The sequence below is a fragment of the Cyprinodon tularosa genome, unplaced genomic scaffold (genome assembly GCF_016077235.1).
Source record: "Cyprinodon tularosa strain WSP-4 unplaced genomic scaffold, ASM1607723v1 ctg529, whole genome shotgun sequence".
Lineage (NCBI taxonomy): Eukaryota > Metazoa > Chordata > Actinopteri > Cyprinodontiformes > Cyprinodontidae > Cyprinodon > Cyprinodon tularosa.
The window spans coordinates 758,885-778,002 of record NW_024039262.1 but is presented as its reverse complement, the minus strand read 5'-3'; the positions used below and the strand labels follow the sequence as shown (position 1 = coordinate 778,002).

At 36.2% G+C, this 19,118-nt stretch overlaps 1 protein-coding gene across 3 annotated transcripts in view; it reads left to right on the top strand.

Annotated features, from left to right (window-relative positions):
- Nucleotides 1-19,118, top strand: part of scarb1 (scavenger receptor class B, member 1) — a 43,794-nt gene extending 24,676 nt beyond the window's left edge. The window contains exons 9-14 of one of the 3 annotated variants that reach the window (XM_038304220.1): nt 5,728-5,801; nt 5,949-6,000; nt 13,514-13,660; nt 14,574-14,621; nt 17,121-17,190; nt 18,177-19,118. In XM_038304220.1, the coding sequence (XP_038160148.1) occupies nt 5,728-5,801; nt 5,949-6,000; nt 13,514-13,660; nt 14,574-14,621; nt 17,121-17,190; nt 18,177-18,187 (402 nt within the window). In that variant the 3' untranslated portion in view covers nt 18,188-19,118. The remainder of the gene's footprint in view (nt 1-5,727; nt 5,802-5,948; nt 6,001-13,513; nt 13,661-14,573; nt 14,622-17,120; nt 17,191-18,176) is intronic. The other 2 variants (XM_038304222.1, XM_038304221.1) reach the window with 2 other exon arrangements.

The following is a 19,118-nucleotide window of genomic DNA, read 5'->3' as shown; positions in this document are numbered from 1 at the left end:
TCAATTTAATGTCTTCAAGCAGGATATAGGAAAAACCTTTGAGGGATTTGAGTCAAAACTTAGCAGATGTGCCTGAATTCCTAGTTCTTGGAAATCATCACAGATGGCTGTGCTTCTCCTTTGCATTGATAATGAAAACCAATGCAACGTTTCCAGATCATATATAGAACATTTTTAGGAAAAACAGACTTTTCTTAACTTATCCACCAGATGGCATTGATGTGTTTTGTGGGGATTTTTTGTATTTATTTCATCACATATTGTGGTCAGTTCCCATTTGTTTGCACATCCTTACTGCATGTCCACTCATGCTAAAAAATAAAACAGTATATAAATATAAATAGCAGGTGGTGGAGTACACTAAAAAAAGAAACTAGCATCTTGACTTTAACACATTTCTTTAAGAGAACTATAGACAAAAATAACTTGAATCCTTTGGATCTATTTAAATGTATATTGTTTATTCAACATTATAATTTCTTAAAGGACTTGGCCATGTATAAATATGGTGTATATACTACTTGATATAAAACTGTATTATGTTCAATTTACCTTAATTAAACCTAAATTACTCAATTTAATGTGATGCAAGTGGGCAGGTGTCCTTAAATTAAAAATGAGGCCTGACATCATAAAGTTCTTTAGACTTAAACCCAACATCTCTGTTTTGTTTTGTCTGCTGAAAGACGGATGTGACTTCATGATGAAGAGCTGATAAAAAATGAAAGCGATCAGAGCATTTTTTACTCCTGAAATAATCTATTCCTCTTGTGCGGGTTTTCCGTCGGGGAGAAGGTCATATCTATTGGTCTGCTGTTTTTTTTTTTTTTTTTTTTTTTTTTTTTTGGTCAAGGGCAATGTAATCTGTCAAATGCAATTTGTAAAACCTAATCTAAAAAAACGGAAATAAAAAAGAGAGAATATAAAATCTTAAAAGAGAAAATGAAAATATAAAATTTGGAAATATAAAATCTCTCTAAAAGTGTTTAGAAATATAATTGAAAATGTTTTCATCTGTAAAAATAGATAACAAAATTGTAATTCTGGGAAAAAACATAAAAAACTCAGATAAAACAGTAAAAGTTTTTTTTATTTCTAGACTGCTTTGTTGTTTTTTGTAGTATTCATGGAAATTTTTTTCCTTCTGATTTTGTTCTAATAATGGAACAAAATCCACTCCATAAACAGCTTTACTGTGAGCTTTACCGCACCAATCTACTGCCCACTAATCTTATTATTTTACTACCGTATGTAGAAATAAGTAGGTCATGGAAACATGAGATTTCCCTAGAAAATACATTTCAAACAACACAGGAGCCAACCTTGTATCTCTGCACCAAATGGGCAGCTCACACAGGAAGTAGAGAGCCTCAGTAATCCACAGTTAGCAGGAATCAAATTCTGTGAGGTTGCCTAAAAACTTCACTAATAGATAAATTGAATAAGTAGTTTGGAGGGAAAGGTTTGAGTTTTGCTGAAGTAAGTTGACCAATTCAATTTGAATTAGCTCAACACTAAAGGCTGTTGGCAAGGCAAAAATCTGTTTACATGTATGTTTAATACAACTATTCCTTATTTGTGGACCTTAATTATGTTGTAACAAACCATTTGAAAACAAACGCTGGGAAGAGCAGTGTTGCCAACTTAGCGCTTATGTAGCTATATTTAGTGAATTTTCAGACCCCTGTAGAACATTTATTTCAAAAAAGCGCCAAATCTGGCAACTTTTTTCTGCTACTGGACACTCTGGTGACAACATTTAAAAGCAGCGAACTCTGCTCTCCAGAGCGAGTAGATTGGTAACCCCGCCTCCTGCTCTCCTCTATCTTGTCTGCTGTCATGATTCATGCAGCTATTATTTCATCCGAATGAAAAATGGAGAACAGATAAGCAGATCATGGCTTGTCTACAGAGAAAAGAAGGACTGGGTTATTTACTTTGGCCGTCACCTTTTTGGAAACACAGGAAGAAACAATCGGCTAAGTGAGCTTAGTGCTTGGAGAAAATCTTTTATTCCTTTTGAGACAGCATGAAAAGTCAGCTGAGTACAATACATAGAGAGGAAAACAACAAGAAAAGGGACAAGAAGAGAGGGACAAAACCTAGAACAAATAATGTATGTCTATTCAAATAAAATTTCTGCAATTCAGAGGACCCCATGCCTGTTTTTGCCTAGGGCCCCACATTTCCTAATTCCGTCCCTGCACTGAATCACGTAGATCCAACATGGTTTTGTTTGTGTGGATTAAGCTGCTGTTGTGTTGTTATTCCTAAACGTACCATTTCACTGTTTTGAGCTCAAAAATGCTGATTGACCATAGAAGCTTTGAAGTCCTTGAGGTAAGAGATAAACTGATTGTTTATCAGGAGTTATTGGTGTCATGGTCACCTACTTTTGCTGCTGAAAGGAAAACATTTCTCAGAACATTAGGCTTAAAATTCAAGTTTCTCTCTTTCTGTTTTCCATACAGCTGTTCTTATGATTTGAAGTAAACGTTTAAGTGATTCTAATATTTTTATAACCATTTAAACCTTTTGATGGACAAAACATTTTGCGGCTTGGAAAAGACCCGAGGCTTAATTTACTCTGTATGTTTGTTTTCATGGTAAAGTCAACAGATTATTTTTGATTACACCGTTTTACTTCTGTTTGATCCACCCTTCAAGTCGTAAGTAGTTTCTGTCCCACTTGGCTCCAGATGTAAGGATCGATAAGACTGCTCAGAGCTATTGCTGTGATGTAACTCTACCTAAACCTCGTGCGGCGTATCTTTTGGCAATGACAAAGAATCTGATAAGGTAATTGGGAATTGGGCTATTTGCTTCTAATTGCAGCTCTTTATGACCTGGGAGGTCGTAAAGAACTGTCCGTTTCCAATAAAACGATAAGAAAGAAAAATCCAGCTTGGATAAGAGGGCAGCTTGAGCACAAAGATAAACCCTTTGGCAGATGGGTTCATTGTTTATTCAAACCTTGCTTTTCTGATCTGCCCTGGAGTTAAGAAATAAAGTAACACCAGCCAGCTGAGTATTTATTTTAACACGGTTTCTGGGGGTTATTAAAAATCATTAAAAGTCATGAAGTTAGAACTTTTTAAATTAAGGCCACTGGCATTAAAATTAATTAAATATGATTATTGGTGGCCTTTAAAAAAATATATATCTATATATATTTCATATACAGCACTAATAACACTAATATATATATATATATATATATATATATATATATATATATATATATATAAATATATGCATGTCTGTGTGTATGTATGTGTATATATTTCTATGTATGTATGTGTATATTTTTATATATATGTCTATATATATATATATATATATATATATATATATATATATGTACTTGTTGAAGGCATTAAAATTATTTCTAAGAGCATTAAAAAGCATTAAATTAGAGTTACTCATTCCTGTATAAACCCTGTTTATAAAGTGGGTCTGATGCGCATTTCGTGGAGCTACCCTATCCTTTCTTTGCCTGTAACAATGGCAGCTATATTTACAGAAGAGGATTAAGGCCACTGAAAAAAAACAAAAAGTTAACTGATTTTTAAATTTTATTTCAGTTTAATATGGGAAAATTCCTGAGTTTTTTCTCAAAATTCTGAGTTTAATCTCAGAATTCTGAGTTTAATCTCAGAATTCTGAGTTTAATCTCAAAATTTTGGATCTTAATGTAGATGGGCACCATGAAGGAAGCACTCAGCTTCACTGACAAAGATGTGAGTTGTTTGAGAGGGCCAGTGACACATTGGTGGAAAATGATGGAATAAGGCAACTTTTTACGTGCCCGAGGGGTCCCCTCATTAATGGAGGAGCAGAAGGTCATTAAAACAAGAGAGCTAGTCTCTAAAACAGACATGGCTATGGCTTGATGCTAACATGTTTGTAAGCTGTCAGAATTCTGAGATTAAAGTCAGAATTCTGAGATTAAAGTCAGAATTCTGAGATTAAAGTCAGAATTCTGAGATTAAAGTCAGAATTCTGAGATTAAAGTCAGAATTCTGAGATTAAAGTCAGAATTCTGAGAATAAAGCCAGAATTCTGAGAAAAAAGTCAGAATTCTGAAAAAAAGGCAGAATTCTGAGAATAAAGTCAGAATTCTGACTTTTTTCCTATGTTACACTAAAATAAAATTTAAAAATCAGTTAACATTTTTTTTTTCAGTGGCCCTAATCCTCTTCCGTATATATTTGCTCTGATCAGTGGGTAAAAAGTAGTTTGAATCTATTTTGAAGTGAGAGAGTCCACCTGAAAACATGGTCAGTGCATTGAGTTCATCCAGATTACCATCCTGCCTTAAAATATTATTTCTGTGGGAGCCTCTCAGACCCCCGTACACCGGTGGAGCGCTGTCACTAGGATTCCCATTCAACAGCAGCCTCTGGCCCGGTCGCCTCCCCGCAGTTTGCCGCGGCAGCTGGAAGGCGGTTTTCATGTATGTAATCCAACTGAAGGCACCAGGATAATAAAAGGGAACATGTTTTTCGCATATTTCTACATTTTAAGTTAATTTAGGTGTTAATAAACTGTTTCAGAGGAGCAATCATAACGCTCTGCATCGCTGCATCAGCGCTGCAGTGTGTTTTGAAGGCCTGGTTTCGAAGGGTGGTCTGAAGGGAGAGGTTTGGTTGTTTATGTTCAAAAATATAGCTTGATGGAACCGTTTTTCCAAGATCTCCTAAAACACCTTTAATACTAATACTAATAATAATTAGAAAACAACACTTAAGTTATAATCAATGGATCCAAAAGATCAGTTAAGTTTAGATTAATTTATTATTTGATACCTAATAGTACCTGCTGGGAAGGTAATTGTTCTTTGGAGTTTAAAGGTCTTAGAAAACGATTATTTGTTTGTTTATTGTTTTTTTAAAGACTAAATGATTCCAACTTGTTCTTGGTTTTCTTTAGGGACATGATGTCTTGCTTTTCAGAGACATTTTCAATGAGTGAGGCAGGTTTTTTTTATCTGTTTAAATCTTTATATTTTCCATAGAATGAATTAAATTGTCACTTGAAAACATTTTTTTTAACTATTGAGGTTATATATGTCTTTTATTACTATTGGCTTAATCTGAGACCGCTATCAGTGTAGCGGGTTCTGGGGGGGGGGGGGGGGCGCTTATCTCGAGGGTTCATTGGGTTCACACGCAAACATACCTCAGGGTAATTTAGAGAAATCAGTTTACCTAACATGCTTGTTCTTGGGCTGTGGGAGGAAGGGGGAGTGTAGGTGTGTCCCCATCCAGCAAACCCACATTGTCTTTACAATTACAAAAATACTTTTTAAAATCTATACTTTTAATATAAAAAACAAAGCAGAATCGAAGTCAAATACCTTGTGTGATTTCGAAAACTGCCTATAAACCCGATTTTGTTTCTCTGTCCTCAAGAACCTCCTGATAGGTTTTGTAACAGATTTCTCAGTTTGACGGACAGCTTTGGTTGTTTCTTTAAGGTCATTGCTGACGTCTTTTCCCCCTTTATGGGTCGTTCACACAAACCAAAACGCTTTAAAGTGACGTGCTGTTAAGATGTTTACTTTAACCCCATCCTGGTTTGGCAATAAGGATTTCCTCCCTTTGTTTAATTGTTTAATATTTCCATGGACATTGTTCAATTGTTTTGTGCATTTACAGATAATTATAATTGCACATGCATTTTATTCCCCTTTTTGAGATCTGTTTTTTTTTTTTTTTGTTCTAGCTCACAGGCGTCCCCCTGAACGTGTCCATCCGTCTGCAGCTCAACCTCTACATGAAGAGAGTATCAGGAATCACGTAAGGCTTGGGGATCAATTTTGTCAGCCGTTCTTTATTTTGATATCCTGTCAACAGTTTAAATGAAGGACATGTGACTGAATTATACCTTTATAAACCTGCTTTCTTTGCAGTGATGTTTGAAGTTTTGTATTCTTTGCTTTATAGAGAAACAGGCAAGATTTCAGAGGTGGTGATGCCTATGCTGTGGTTTGAGGAGGTGAGCCGTCATTAAAAGAAAAAGCATACAGTGCCTTAGAAAATTCTACTGCTTTTTCAATTTGGGGAAAATTGAATTAGAAACTTTGGTGTATGTTCAAGTTATGCCTAGATAACTAGCTTTATTTATATATAGCTAATTCACAAAACGCTATTTATAGAGATGATTCAGTGGAATCATCCAGTTGGGTTGGTTCAAAATTTTCTAAGGAAAACAGGCTGATTGCATGAAGTTGTTGACTCTAGGTACAGGAGTTGTTCCTCCTGGATCAGGATGTGGTAAAATAAGTAATGTGCTTGCATTATGACGTTGAATACAGCAATCCCTAACACTAAACATGCATACACTACCGTTCAAAAGTTTGGGGTCACATTGAAATGTCCTTATTTTTTAAGGAAAAGCACTGTACTTTTCAATGAAGACAAGTTTAAACTAGTTTTAACTTTAAAGAAATACACTCTATACATTGCTAATGTGGTAAATGACTATTTTAGCTGCTCTGGTTTTTGTTGCAATATCTACATAGTTGTATAGAGGCCCATTTTCAGCAACTATCACTCCAGTGTTCTAATGGTACAATGTGTTTGCTCATTGGCTCAGAAGGCTAATTGATGATTAGGAAACCCTTGTGCAATCATGTTCACACATCTGAAAACAGTTTAGCTTGTTATAGAAGCTACAAAACTGACCTTCCTTTGAGCAGATTGAGTTTCTGAAGCATCACATTTGTGGGGTCAATTAAACGCTCAAAATGGCCACAAAAAGAGAAACACAAACAGCCTACTGCGGGTACTATTTAATGAAGATGCCAGTTGGGGACCTGTGAGGCGTCTGTTTCTCAAACTAGAGACTGTAATGTATTTATCTTCTTGCTCAGTTGTGCAACGCGGCCTCCCATTTCTTTTTCTACTCTGGTTAGAGCCTGTTTGTGCTGTCCTCTGAAGGGAGTAGTACACACCGTTGTAGGAAATCTTCAATTTCTTGCATGGAATAGCCTTCATTTCTAAGAACAAGACTAGACTGTGGAGTTTCAGATGAAAGTTCTCTTTTTCTGGCCATTTTGAGCGTTTAATTGACCCCACAAATGTGATGCTCCAGAAACTCAATCTGCTCAAAGGAAAGTCAGTTTTGCAGCTTCTGTAACGAGCTGAACTGTTTTCAGATGTGTGAACATGATTGCACAAGGGTTTTCTAATCATCAATTATTCTTCTGAGCCAATGAGCAAACACATTGTACCATTAGAACACTGAAGTGACAGTGGCTGGAAATGGGCCTCTATACACCAATGTAGATATTGCACCAAAAACCAGACATTTGCAGCTAGAATAGTTATTTACCACATTAGCAATGTATAGATATTTCTTTAAAGTTAAAACTAGTTTAAAGTTATCTTCATTGAAAAGTACAGTGCTTTTCCTTCAAAAATAAGGACATTTCAATGTGAGCCCAAACTTTTGAACGGTAGTGTACGGCAACAATGGGGAACCAGACTCAGGCCTCTGACTGGGGGTTCAAGGAGACAGGACCAGACCTGCAAAAGGAATATAAAAGCACTAATTGATAAGTACTTTTTATGTTAGAAGAGGACGTGATAAACTAAAAAGGAAAGGTTAGAAGGGATTAAATAGACCACATAAAGATTGTTACAGTAAAATCTTAATTCAGCAAATTTAAACAGGAAGCCAATGAAGGGAAGCTAAGATTGAAGAAATATGATCTGTCTTTTTAATTTTCATCAGATACCAGCGAAATAGGTGTTGAGGAAGTCCTGCTTGGATCCTGCCACTACATTATAGATGGCATTAGTATTTCTTGTCTTTTATGTTCTTAAATATTTTAGAATTAGTGTTAATGATCCTCTGAAACCTGGAATGTGCCGCCACATCACTGCCCCACAGTTTCATAGCCGTGCTCTCCACAGGATCTCCCCGTCTATAGTGACATTGCTCACAAACGGACCAAAGAAAAGAAAACACAAGCAGGCTCATGGGATTTCTAGTGTTGCATTTCAATTTGTTTATTAATTCAAACCCTATTTGAGAAAACTCTAATTACAAAAATGCATGTAGAAATCAAAAGTGGCTTTTCAGAGTGAATGTGTTACGCCACTGCTGAAGCAGTTAAAGTTAAGCCCTGATTGCAACCGTTGTAACAAAATTTATTTTTAAGTTTTCGCTTTTTGGCTTCATGAAACTTAACAATTCGAAAGCAGCTATTGAGCACATTTTGGAGGTTTTGCTTGTGATTAAAGCAATGCCCTTCATGATTCATATTTGAATCATGAAGGGCATGAATGAAAAAAGAAATAAACCTTTGCGCCAATTAATAAAACCTTATGTTTTATTTGCACTGAGCTTGTTGTTCACAAAACTCAAGATTAGCTTGATGTTTCTCTTATCACTGAAGAGAAACCAAATATCTTTTTCTCTGGAAATCCAATTTCTACTTGGAAAGTTGAAATCTTTGTGCTATCTTATATTGAGTTTGATGTTCACATGTTACTGGCAGAAATTACAGGATGTGGTTAAACATCATCCACACGGAAGAACATTTATAGGACTTCATGGTAGTAAAGAATTTTACGACTAAAGCCTTCGAGTAACAAATGCATGGACTACTTTCTTAGCATTACCCATGGAAATTATTATATGATTTATTTTTTCTGCAATATTCTCAAGAAGAAGTAAATTATTTTTTATAAGGACCTGTCATTTAAATCCAATATCAATTATTGTGCAAGCATAATCCACTGCAAAAAAATTCAAATCTTTTCTTAAAATAAGTGCATATTTTCTTGGATTTAGGGGGTAAGTGAGACACTTTGCCAATAGAACAACACAATTTACATTAAAAAAAAGAAACTGCATTGTCTTATTTCAAGTGCATTTTTAACTTATCTTATTTTAAGAGCAAAAATACTCATTCCATTGGCAAATCTTCTTATTTACTTACTCAAATTAAGGGTAAATACACTTAATTTAAGAAATCTGTACTTATTTCTAGATAGTTTTTTGCAGTGTTTAAGGTATGATCAAAATGCTCACATGGTTTAATCTGTAATATTCCAGATACCATGTAAAGGTTTGTTAAAGAACATTAGTGAGCAAAAAACATCTTAAAAACCAGTGGGCAGAGCAGGGACAGAGAAGCTGAAGTTTTTCGAAAGATGGATGTAGCTCAGTAGAAAAGAGCGCAAAAGAAAATAAAACAAAGTATTAGCCGAAAAAAACAAATCCGAAGCCTCAGTTCATGTATTAGAAGAAGGATTTGAATTATATAAATTTAAAATTTTGTTTTCATCCCAACGTGATGCAGATTTTGATGAAAAAAAAACAAAGAAGAGAAAATGAGATTCAGTTTCCATCCATTTGAGCAAATGAACGAGGCCATGCAAATCGTGATTCATCATATACTGAGGTTGTGCTTGACTGTAGTAAACAGGAAGTAGAGCTAACAAGCTAGCGCGGATCACAGATCGGTAGTGGACCGAGATTTTAATGAATGTGTTTCAATTAGGCAAATTGTACCTACTTTATCATTTCAGCCAGTATTAGTGATGGTTCATGGCATCCGGAGACGTATTGAGAGAGAAGCAGTGTTGCCAACTCGTGACTAAGTAAACTAGCTATTGGCTGTGCTAAAAGTCGCTAGAAGTCGCTAATGACGTCATAAACTAATTTGCATAATCGGCCACAGGAAGTGACGTACATGTTATTGATGCTGTGGGAGAAATAATGTCGTTACAGAAAGACAAAAAGTGAGTAAAAACACTATATAATAGTGTTTTTACTATTAGTGTTTTTATACTATAGTGTTTTTACTAAAAACACTATATAATAGTGTTTTTAGTAAAAACACTATTATATAGTGTTTTTACTAAAAACACTATATAATAGTGTTTTTACTAAACAATATATGGAGCTACTTTTTTCAGGGTTTGATTCCCACTCTTTTCTGTATTTTTGACTGTACAGTTTAGACTGAGACATAATGATTCTCACCAGCAGATCAATGTTAATCTTAGAGAGGAAAACACAATGAACAAGGTGATAAAGTGACTGACTGGTGGCTGCGTGATCAATTTGCACCGTCAATCCCGGCGCATGCGCGCTTCATTTGCAGTCTGGACACTGAGGTTAAACATCCTGCGGCTCTGACTGCAGCGCTGAGAGGGACTCCTGTGGGAGCGGGAGGACGGGGTTGGGATGGGGGAGGCGCCCCACGGCAGCAGCTGCCGCTGGAGGACAAGAGTAGGAACGATACATGCTTTCACGTAAGAGTCTCCAAAAGCCGCCAGTGACACCGTAAAAAGTCGCCAGATTTGTTGCTAGGCGCTTTTGTGAAAAACAGTCGCTGGAGGGGTCTGAAAAGTCGCTAAATATAGCGACAAAGTCACTGAGTTGGCAATACTGGAGAGAAGCATGATTCTAATGCTGCATTCAGGAAGCCAGCAGTTGCGGTAAAACTCTACATCAGTCATTCGCTACATTAGAACCTTTTTCTAAACGTTTTTCTATCTCCTCTTAAGTGCATTTACGTTTTTACGGACAAAAACAACCACAAGTAAACATAAAACTTATAGAGGACGATCTTTTATTTCCAGGTGGATCATCTAAATAAGTGGTCCTTCTTATTGTCAATCATTCTGGTGATATGTTTACGTAAGGCCGTCCTACGTGCTCGTGCAGTTAGCTATCTTTATCTGCGTATTTGCACTTTCAGGCGTGTATATCTGTGGTGAACTACGGTTTCTGTCAGCCATTGAAGCTAATCTTTCTCACAGCTGTTCTTTTAAAATGGCAGAGGGTCATAAGAGAGAAAGTGTCTACGAAGTCTGAGAAAAAAAGAAAGACCTCAGAAGAGGCAAATATATTAGGGCTGTTGTAAACGAATATTTTAGTAATCGAGTAATCTATCGATTATTCTTACGATTAATCGAGTAATCGGATAAAAAAAATTTATAAAATAAACTACTGGCAAATCTGCAATAACACCAGTTAGTCCAGATCAGTCCAATATCTCCTTTTTGAGCATCCCTAACAGTTAAATGTTTGTAGTTTAGAAAGTTTACTTGTAACAGTAGTTTGCTTTAACCTGAAGAAAAGTTATAAGATATTAAATTATATTCAAATAATAAAGTGGCAGGCTCACAAATATGCTTATAAAATTGTCTATACTCCAGCTTTTAGTTTATGTATTTATCTTCAGTGAGTAATACACATACACGTAAAAGAACTAAGTAAACAACTCATTTAACTCTAACATTTTATTGATAACGCAATAACATTAAACGTCCAGTAAAGTTTCAAATCAGTAGTACAGCAAATCTCTTGCTTTTTTGTTCTAAAGTTCAAACAGAAAAGATAAATAAAGAAAATACTTGATTTAAAAATAAAACAAGTTTAGACAAAATAGTAAATACTGCATTTTATACAATATATTTTAAGTCTAAGGTGCAACAAATTCCTTGCTTTTTTCAGTGCTAACACAAAAGAGTAAAAAAATATTCATTAGCTTTAAATAGAAAAGTTAAGGCAAACCAAAGAATACTGCCTTTTATACATTCAAATTATAAGTTTCAAATCTGAGGTAGAACAGATTTCCTGAATTCTTAACTGCAAAAACTTTACCACAAAAAATATTAATCAAAAATTTCTAATTCATACATAACAGTAGCGAGAAGAAAAGACTGTAACTTTTCAGGATGGAAAGACACCAATAAATAAATGCTTTTCAGCTTATGCCTGTAATCTGTTGCTGCGTATTTTTATTAACAAACTTACATTAAGTCCTGCATAATTTCTCTCAGTTCCACCCTCACATACAATTTACACTACACCCGGTTAAGTAACCGCTATGTTTAGATGTAACGTTAGCAAAATAATGTGCCTCAATTTACATCTATAACATGGCAGATTATCACACAACGTAGTTAGCAAAGAGAACATAAACGTTACCTGTTGGCAACCGTGTACGAGTTGGATGCATGTAGCGGATGTTTTCTCTTCAGATGCTGCAACATTGATGTCGTGCTGTTGTGGTACGCCAATTCTGCTTTGCAGTGGATGCATTGCGCTGTGTTTTCCTTTCTGTTTAGCCTAAAATGTTCCCAAACTTTTGACATTTTTTGTCGCTTTCGAGGTTCTCCTTCTGAGCATTCTCCGGTTCCCTCCATAGCTACAAACTTAGCACAAGCGCTCCAGGCGCTAACGGAAGTGGTAGCGTTGTGCAACACAAAAACCCTCCGGCTAGACCAGTGTGCTGCGTATTTAACAGCATTGCTTATTACAATACAATAAATTTAGCGAAGCTTCGAGGCAGATAAATTTCCTCGAGGATTTTTTGTAATCGAGTTACTCGAGTTACTCCATGAATCGTTTCAGCCCTAAAATATATCCTAGAATAGTTCCTCGCAAAGCAAATGGGATTTGCTGTCACTGCTGCCCGCTGTCACTACCAGGCGTGGGAGACTAATAACAAAGATGGCGCAGGAGTTGGGAGTTACATGACCAACGGAGCAGAAAGCAGTGATCATCTGTTCCAACGGTCAGTTAACTGAGTTTACTATAAAGTCCATTATATAATCCCCGCCCTATATGGTGATTGGGGGATTTAGGGGTTAGGGCGGACGTTCAGACTCAGTAAGCTTGTTTGAGCTATGAGTACAGCAACTTTTAAACAGAACGTGCACGAGGAGAAATGGGCTCGTGCATGCTCTCGCACAGGTTTAATAAGCGTTCCCCCTACAGGGTTGTGCATGTGCATTATTTTTTTTAAGGTGGAGAGGGCGGCTGTTTTAGAAAAACTGCGAAAATCCTCCACAATATCTTTAATGCGATGCAAAAAAAAAAAAAATGTCAATAGAAACATAGTGTTTAGTCCTGCTTCTCTCCTAGACAGGAAAACTGGCTCAGAGCTCGTCTGCATAGCTGTTTCTTTCCCAGACAGAGGCGCCTATAGAGCTAGTTTACTGTTACCTTTTCTACCAGAAAATAGTATTTATAGATCAATGCTTCTATGTTCCTTTTGCACGTCTCATTCTGTCTCCTTGAACCCCCAGTCGGCCACAGGAAGAAACCTGGTTCTGCTGGAGTTTTTTTTTTCTGTTAATGGGGAGTTTTTCCTCTTCACTGTCACTCCACGCATGTCTGTTAATGAAATATTTTTGCAAAGTCTATAACAGGAAGCAATCAACTGGGTTTCCTGTAATGGAAAACTTTTAATCAACCTGACCAGATGATCTAATTGACTTGTTTCTGTTAATAGCCTTGAGGTGACGTAGGTTGTAAATTGTCCATATCTAAGTAAACTGAACTGAATGGAATAAAAACAGTTACAGTCAAAACCGTAAGTGAATATCTTACATTTTGCATTTAGTTTCAGCTTCTACTTTAAACTTCGACAATTTTCTGCCAAGTGAAACCATGTTTTATAACTTATATGCATCATTTATCTCTCTGACACAAATCCGGAGTAAAAAACATCTGTTTTTTTCCCCTCCTGCTACCATAGAATGGGTACATCGATGGGCCGATCCTCTCTACGTTTAAAACCCAGCTGGTTATTCTGCCTGCTGTCATGGAGTACATGCAGTACATCTTCATAGCCCTCGGCCTGCTAACCATTGTAGTGGCTGTCTTTGTTTTCTACAAGGTCAAGGTAGGAACCCCCCCCCTCAATATGCTGCTGCTGCTGCTCTGCATGTGGCTCATTTCATGGTTTTAACCATGCTTTCTCACAAGCAGATGGGAATGGAGCAGGAGAGACCTATTGAGGATTACTGAGCCTAAAAAGGCTTTTGACACAATCTTTCCAATAAAGGCCACATATAGAACCAGAAGTTTAAAGCAAATGATTGGCTATAAAGGATATATTTACATCTCAGGTGCCATTCAAAAGATTCACTGAAGACCTCCAGTCACTCCTGCTCCTCCCTGAATCCTGCTTTGTGTTTCCTCACGCTAATCTTTGAACCCTGCTTTGACTGACCTGACAAAGAAAGTTAAAAAGTCCAGATCTGTTCCAAGCTGCCGTCTGTTGAAACCCTGCTGCTCAGTTCTGCTTCCTGCCCGTTTATCTCATCCCTGTTGACGTGTGAATAAGAGCTTATCAGTTATGGCGGAATTATCTACGACATCATGCAGCAGTGTTAATCAGTGAGGCCAAAGTCGTCAGGATGACTTATCATCCGTGTTTCACACTGCTGCGCTCTGATTGGACAGCTCAGAATCAGTTTGGATTCTACTTCTGTTGATAAGCTAGTGAATTGTTTGTTTAGAAGTTGCTTAAGTAATTTTTGACATCACCGACTGTTTATTGGATGATCAAGAACAATTTCAGTGACCTAATCATGTTCGCAAATAAAGTGTCAGGTTTATCTGTGTTTTTCAATACTCTGTGTTATGAAACAGATGATATATTATTGTAAAGGGCTATAAATAAAGCTTTTAAAGGTCAATAAGTAAAAGTTAGAATTCAGTTAGTATAGAGGGGATTGATTGCCCTCCTTTACATTTCATTGAGTTGTTAAATATTTTCAAATGTCTGACTAAAGTTCTTAATTTGCTTGCAGAGGTCTAGTAATAGCGCAATGACTTCTCCAGTCTTAACGAACTACGGGGTTTGTACAGCCGCCTCATGCGAATCATCAAATTCAAATAATAGATTCCGATTTTAGATGCTTTCTGTAGGAACTTAATGATCACGATTTTTCAAGACGGGTTTGTTTGAAATTCTCTTTCCGAATCATTGCATATGTCTCTGATTGTCAGGTAATTTAGGTCTTCAATCACATTCAATCAAAATCCTATTAAAATTTAAACAGTTTTTCGGATCACTTTGAACATCAGATTATTATTAATGAATGGTGGAGCGATGAGCCTTCAGACTCACTCTTATAAACAGTAGATTTCATAAAGACTGGGGTCCCAGTAGCTATAGACATGGTTTTCTTTGGAACAACAGATGAAACTGAAATAGATGTTTGTAGGGATGGGTCATGATCAGTTAGAACAACAGCTCTATAGATGAAAATAACAACAAGATCTGTTTGGTTAATGATCTATAACAACAATGTATTACATTTAAATAAATCAATTTTTTTTTTTTTATGTCACCTTGGATCTGATCGAGTTCAAAATAATTTCAAGACCAAGAATGACAAATAATGGTTACGGGAAATGTTAATATTTTGTCTGATCTTAGTAAATCCAATGGTAAATTGTTTCTTGTAACATCATTCAATGCAGTTCGATTGATCCTCCCTGGATCATGCTTTTTCTCATAATTAAAATTCATAGAGGCATACTTCCCATGCAGAGGGTTTATGCTAGGGGCATTTTCTTATGGTGGAAAATTGATAAATCTGGTATCTGGGTGTATTTGGCCCATAGAACAAACAACAGGACAAATGGAGCTACTATAAAGAGTAAAAGCAGAGAGAAAAGACTTGGATTTTGACCCCAAATACTGCAGGATTTTAGATGAAAAATGTTCACTATGTCCTCCAGAAGCCCAAGCCCATAGCAGCATAACTAAAGTGATAGCTCATTATAACCTGAGCTACTCCAATTATAAGCTGTATCAGAAATGACTGTTTTAATATTGTTGCGCCGATGCCATTTTTGGCCCCGATACCCGATACCTGGCTGTGCAGTATCGGCCGATACCGACACCATAATAATGTAAAATAATTGCCATCATGGCTTTGTCGAGCTGCTGCCTACCTTTGTGAAGCAGGAAAAAATCTAATACAAAGTGAATCCAGTATAACTTTTTATTGCCTACCAGGAGTGGGTGACAATAGTTGAATAAACTTTTTGCTCTCTAAATGGTATCGGTGCCCTATTTGTTGGTACTCGCCGATACCGATACCACCATTTTAGGGCAGTATCGGGGCCCCGTCCGATACTGGTATCGGTGCAACACTAGTTTTAATCCTAGTTTTTATGGGTTTTTCACTTTTTATTTTCCTGGAACTTCCTTCATAAGATGTTTATCTTGCGAAAGTGTTAAAGTGGGAGCCTCAGAACAAGAAGTCAATAGAGTTTGCTGAGGCTAACTCAAATTTTAAGAGTCAATTTGGTTCCACTTAAGATTTAGAAGTGATTCTTTCTGATCTACCCTCAAATTAAATTACTGGGATTGAAAACCTTTGTTTTTCAGCTGTTACCAGAAATACATGACGGTGAAATTATGAAACATATTCATACCAGTATTAAATAAACATTCTTCAGCAAATTAAAAAGTTAGTTGGGGTTAGTAGAAAGTGGAAAATGTTTTTATTTTTCTTCAAGTGGATCTTCGGTTATATGAATTAATCTTTAGGAATTCATGACAATTGATTCAGAATAAAAGAAAAATAAACTTAAATAAATTAAATAAAAACATAGCCCAAGTATAGAACATTTGTATGTTTAAGCTGGTAGTTTGGACAAAAGAATGACTTGTTTGTGCCAAGCAATAACACCGCAGTTGTTGCCTGATGATCACAAAACACAAAATTAGCCCTGAAGTTTCCTTTGTCACTGCAGAAAGTGACATTTCCTCCTTCATCATCTCAAAAAACCTCATTTCTGTTTGGGAAGATAAAATCTTTGAGTCCTGTGGAGTTTAAGTGGTTTATTACGCAGGTCATAAACACAGGGAAACCGTGAAAAAGAAAATGGGTAAAGGGGAACCCTGGAGCACATCCTAAGGACCTAAGGTTCCTATGACCAATCTCATTTGTACATCATTTCACTTTTTTGGGGGGGTTTATTTGGGGGTGGGGGGTGGGGGGGGTCTCTAATCTAACCTGCTTTTAATTTGTCTAAATACCAATTTAGCTAACTAATCATTTCAAATATTTAGTTTTTACATTTACACAAGTGATATCTTAATTGATATGGAGTTTTTCTACAGCTCCCAAGATTGTGTTGGAATTCCATGTAACTAATCACGTCTTTAATTTAATTAACCAATCACTTGTCCTCTTAATCCTCTGCATGGCCGCTCGATCACTACAGAAAACAATCCCTGCATGGACTATAACTGAAATAACTATTCCAATCATTACAGTGTTTTTTTTCTTAATATCTTCTAATTGGCCCATGTGTAAGGTAATTTGATCATCTTTTAGGAAACCAGTAATGAGCAGGGTAAAGACTCACATGGCTTTGAAACACAGGAGAAAAGTAGCACTTATTCAGGTAGGTCTACACTCAAAGGCATACATGTCACAGACAGTACATTGGGAGGGATTGCTGATGCCAGACTCCTGCAGAACTACTAAAACCCCCTGTGTCTGACTCGGTTCTTTTGTGTCATTGTTTCTGTTTTTGTGTCTGTTGTCTTGTTTGATTGTAGCATTTCTGCAGGTGTTTATCGTTGGACCGACCGAATTACTGTCATATTTGTTTGAGATTTTTCTTTTAACTTAAATGAATTCATAATGTATGCGATGCAACTGTTCAAAAACCAAGAAAATGGGGGACCATGTAAAAAAATACAGGCATGTGTTTTTTTAAGTGTAAAAATTTGATTAAACTGTAAAAACAAATTGTATAATATATATAAGATACCAGCACAGTGGGCTCTGTGGGGAAAAAATTGTGAAAGAGACAACACATATATTATATTATTCAACTTTAATTTGCTTTCATTTTGATATATAATATATTACAAAGTGCCTAAAAACATCAGATTACTCTGGTGTGAGTCGACAACATTGGCAAAAACCCCAACAAAAGGGTTTTTTGTTGTTCTTTTTTAGAAAAAACTGAGCCAAAGTCAGAACCTTTTGAGGTTTTATCATCTCTGTATCTCTGTACAGGAGGGACTACAATTTATAATAATAAAGAATTCTGATAAGTCTTTGAAAGTGAAATATTTGCTGGTGAAGATTCTCATTCATCCAGGTCATAGTCAGTCCAAAAAAGTTAAAAAATAATCCACTGGACTTCCAAGTTTGAAGACGTTTCAGAAATAGTGTTGAGTTTGAGGCTTTTTAGAGGGGACCAACAAAGCCTTGTTTTTGCTTAGAAAACATGCAAATTGAAACGGACGAAGTGGTCCACCCATTTGGAATTGAAGTCATTTGTCTTGTGGATTGTTTTTTAACTTTTTAGAAAAGTGAAATATTCCTCTAGTTTATCACAATCATTGCTAAATAACTTTCTTTCTATTCGTCCCATAGGGAAAGACTAGTGAAGGTGCCACTGTACCAAGGGAAATCACTAGCACTTCAACTGGAGAACGAACCCCTCTGCTACAAGTCAAGAAACACTGATGAACTCCCTGAAAAAGGACCCAGCTTGTATCGTGTTCTGAGACACAGACTCAGGATATGGAACAAGATGCCAAAAGCCATGCTATATTGGAAAGTTTACAAAACACTCAGCCAAAGATGCGACTGTTGGCAGAGTGAACGGTCTTACACATTTTAAATATGCTGGGGTTTTTTTCTCTCTCCCTGGTCATCTCAGCTATGCTGGACTATTTTAGATTTTTATGACTTCTTCTGCTACAGCAGTGGAATATAAACTGCTGTGGATAAATGATTTGGTTTTGACCACAAGGGAACTAGTTTTATTTTCAGCCAGATGTTTAGTGTTTTAAACACTGATGGGCTTTTATTATTGAAGAGAATAGAAATAGAAATGTCCTTTATTGTCCCACAGTGGGGAAATTTCAGGAAATTCATCATGGGAATTTGTTTAGTCCAGTTAATTTCCAAGTTGTTGTATTTTTCTATGCACTGAGGATTCTTATTAGAAAGTGAGCTTGTTTTTAACCCTTACCACAGTTTTGCACATCCAGATGTGACAATCGGCTGAGAGGACACACACTCCTTCTTATTTACTACATACGTCTTTTATAAGAGTTTAAATGTGTTTGTTCAACATGATGTGGTTAAAGCTGTTAGCGGTTCAGCTGACATTGCTTGTTTAAAATTGTTTAAATGAAGAGAAACGTATTATGGAACGAATTGCACTGATGATTGATATTAGTTTTGACTGACAGTGTCCAAGATTTTCACTCCTCCTAAACTTCTTTTCTCATTTTCAGTGGATGTCAACTTCTAATGTCTTTTTTTCCCATTTGTGGAAGGTTAAAATGTGAATAAACTAATCTTTAA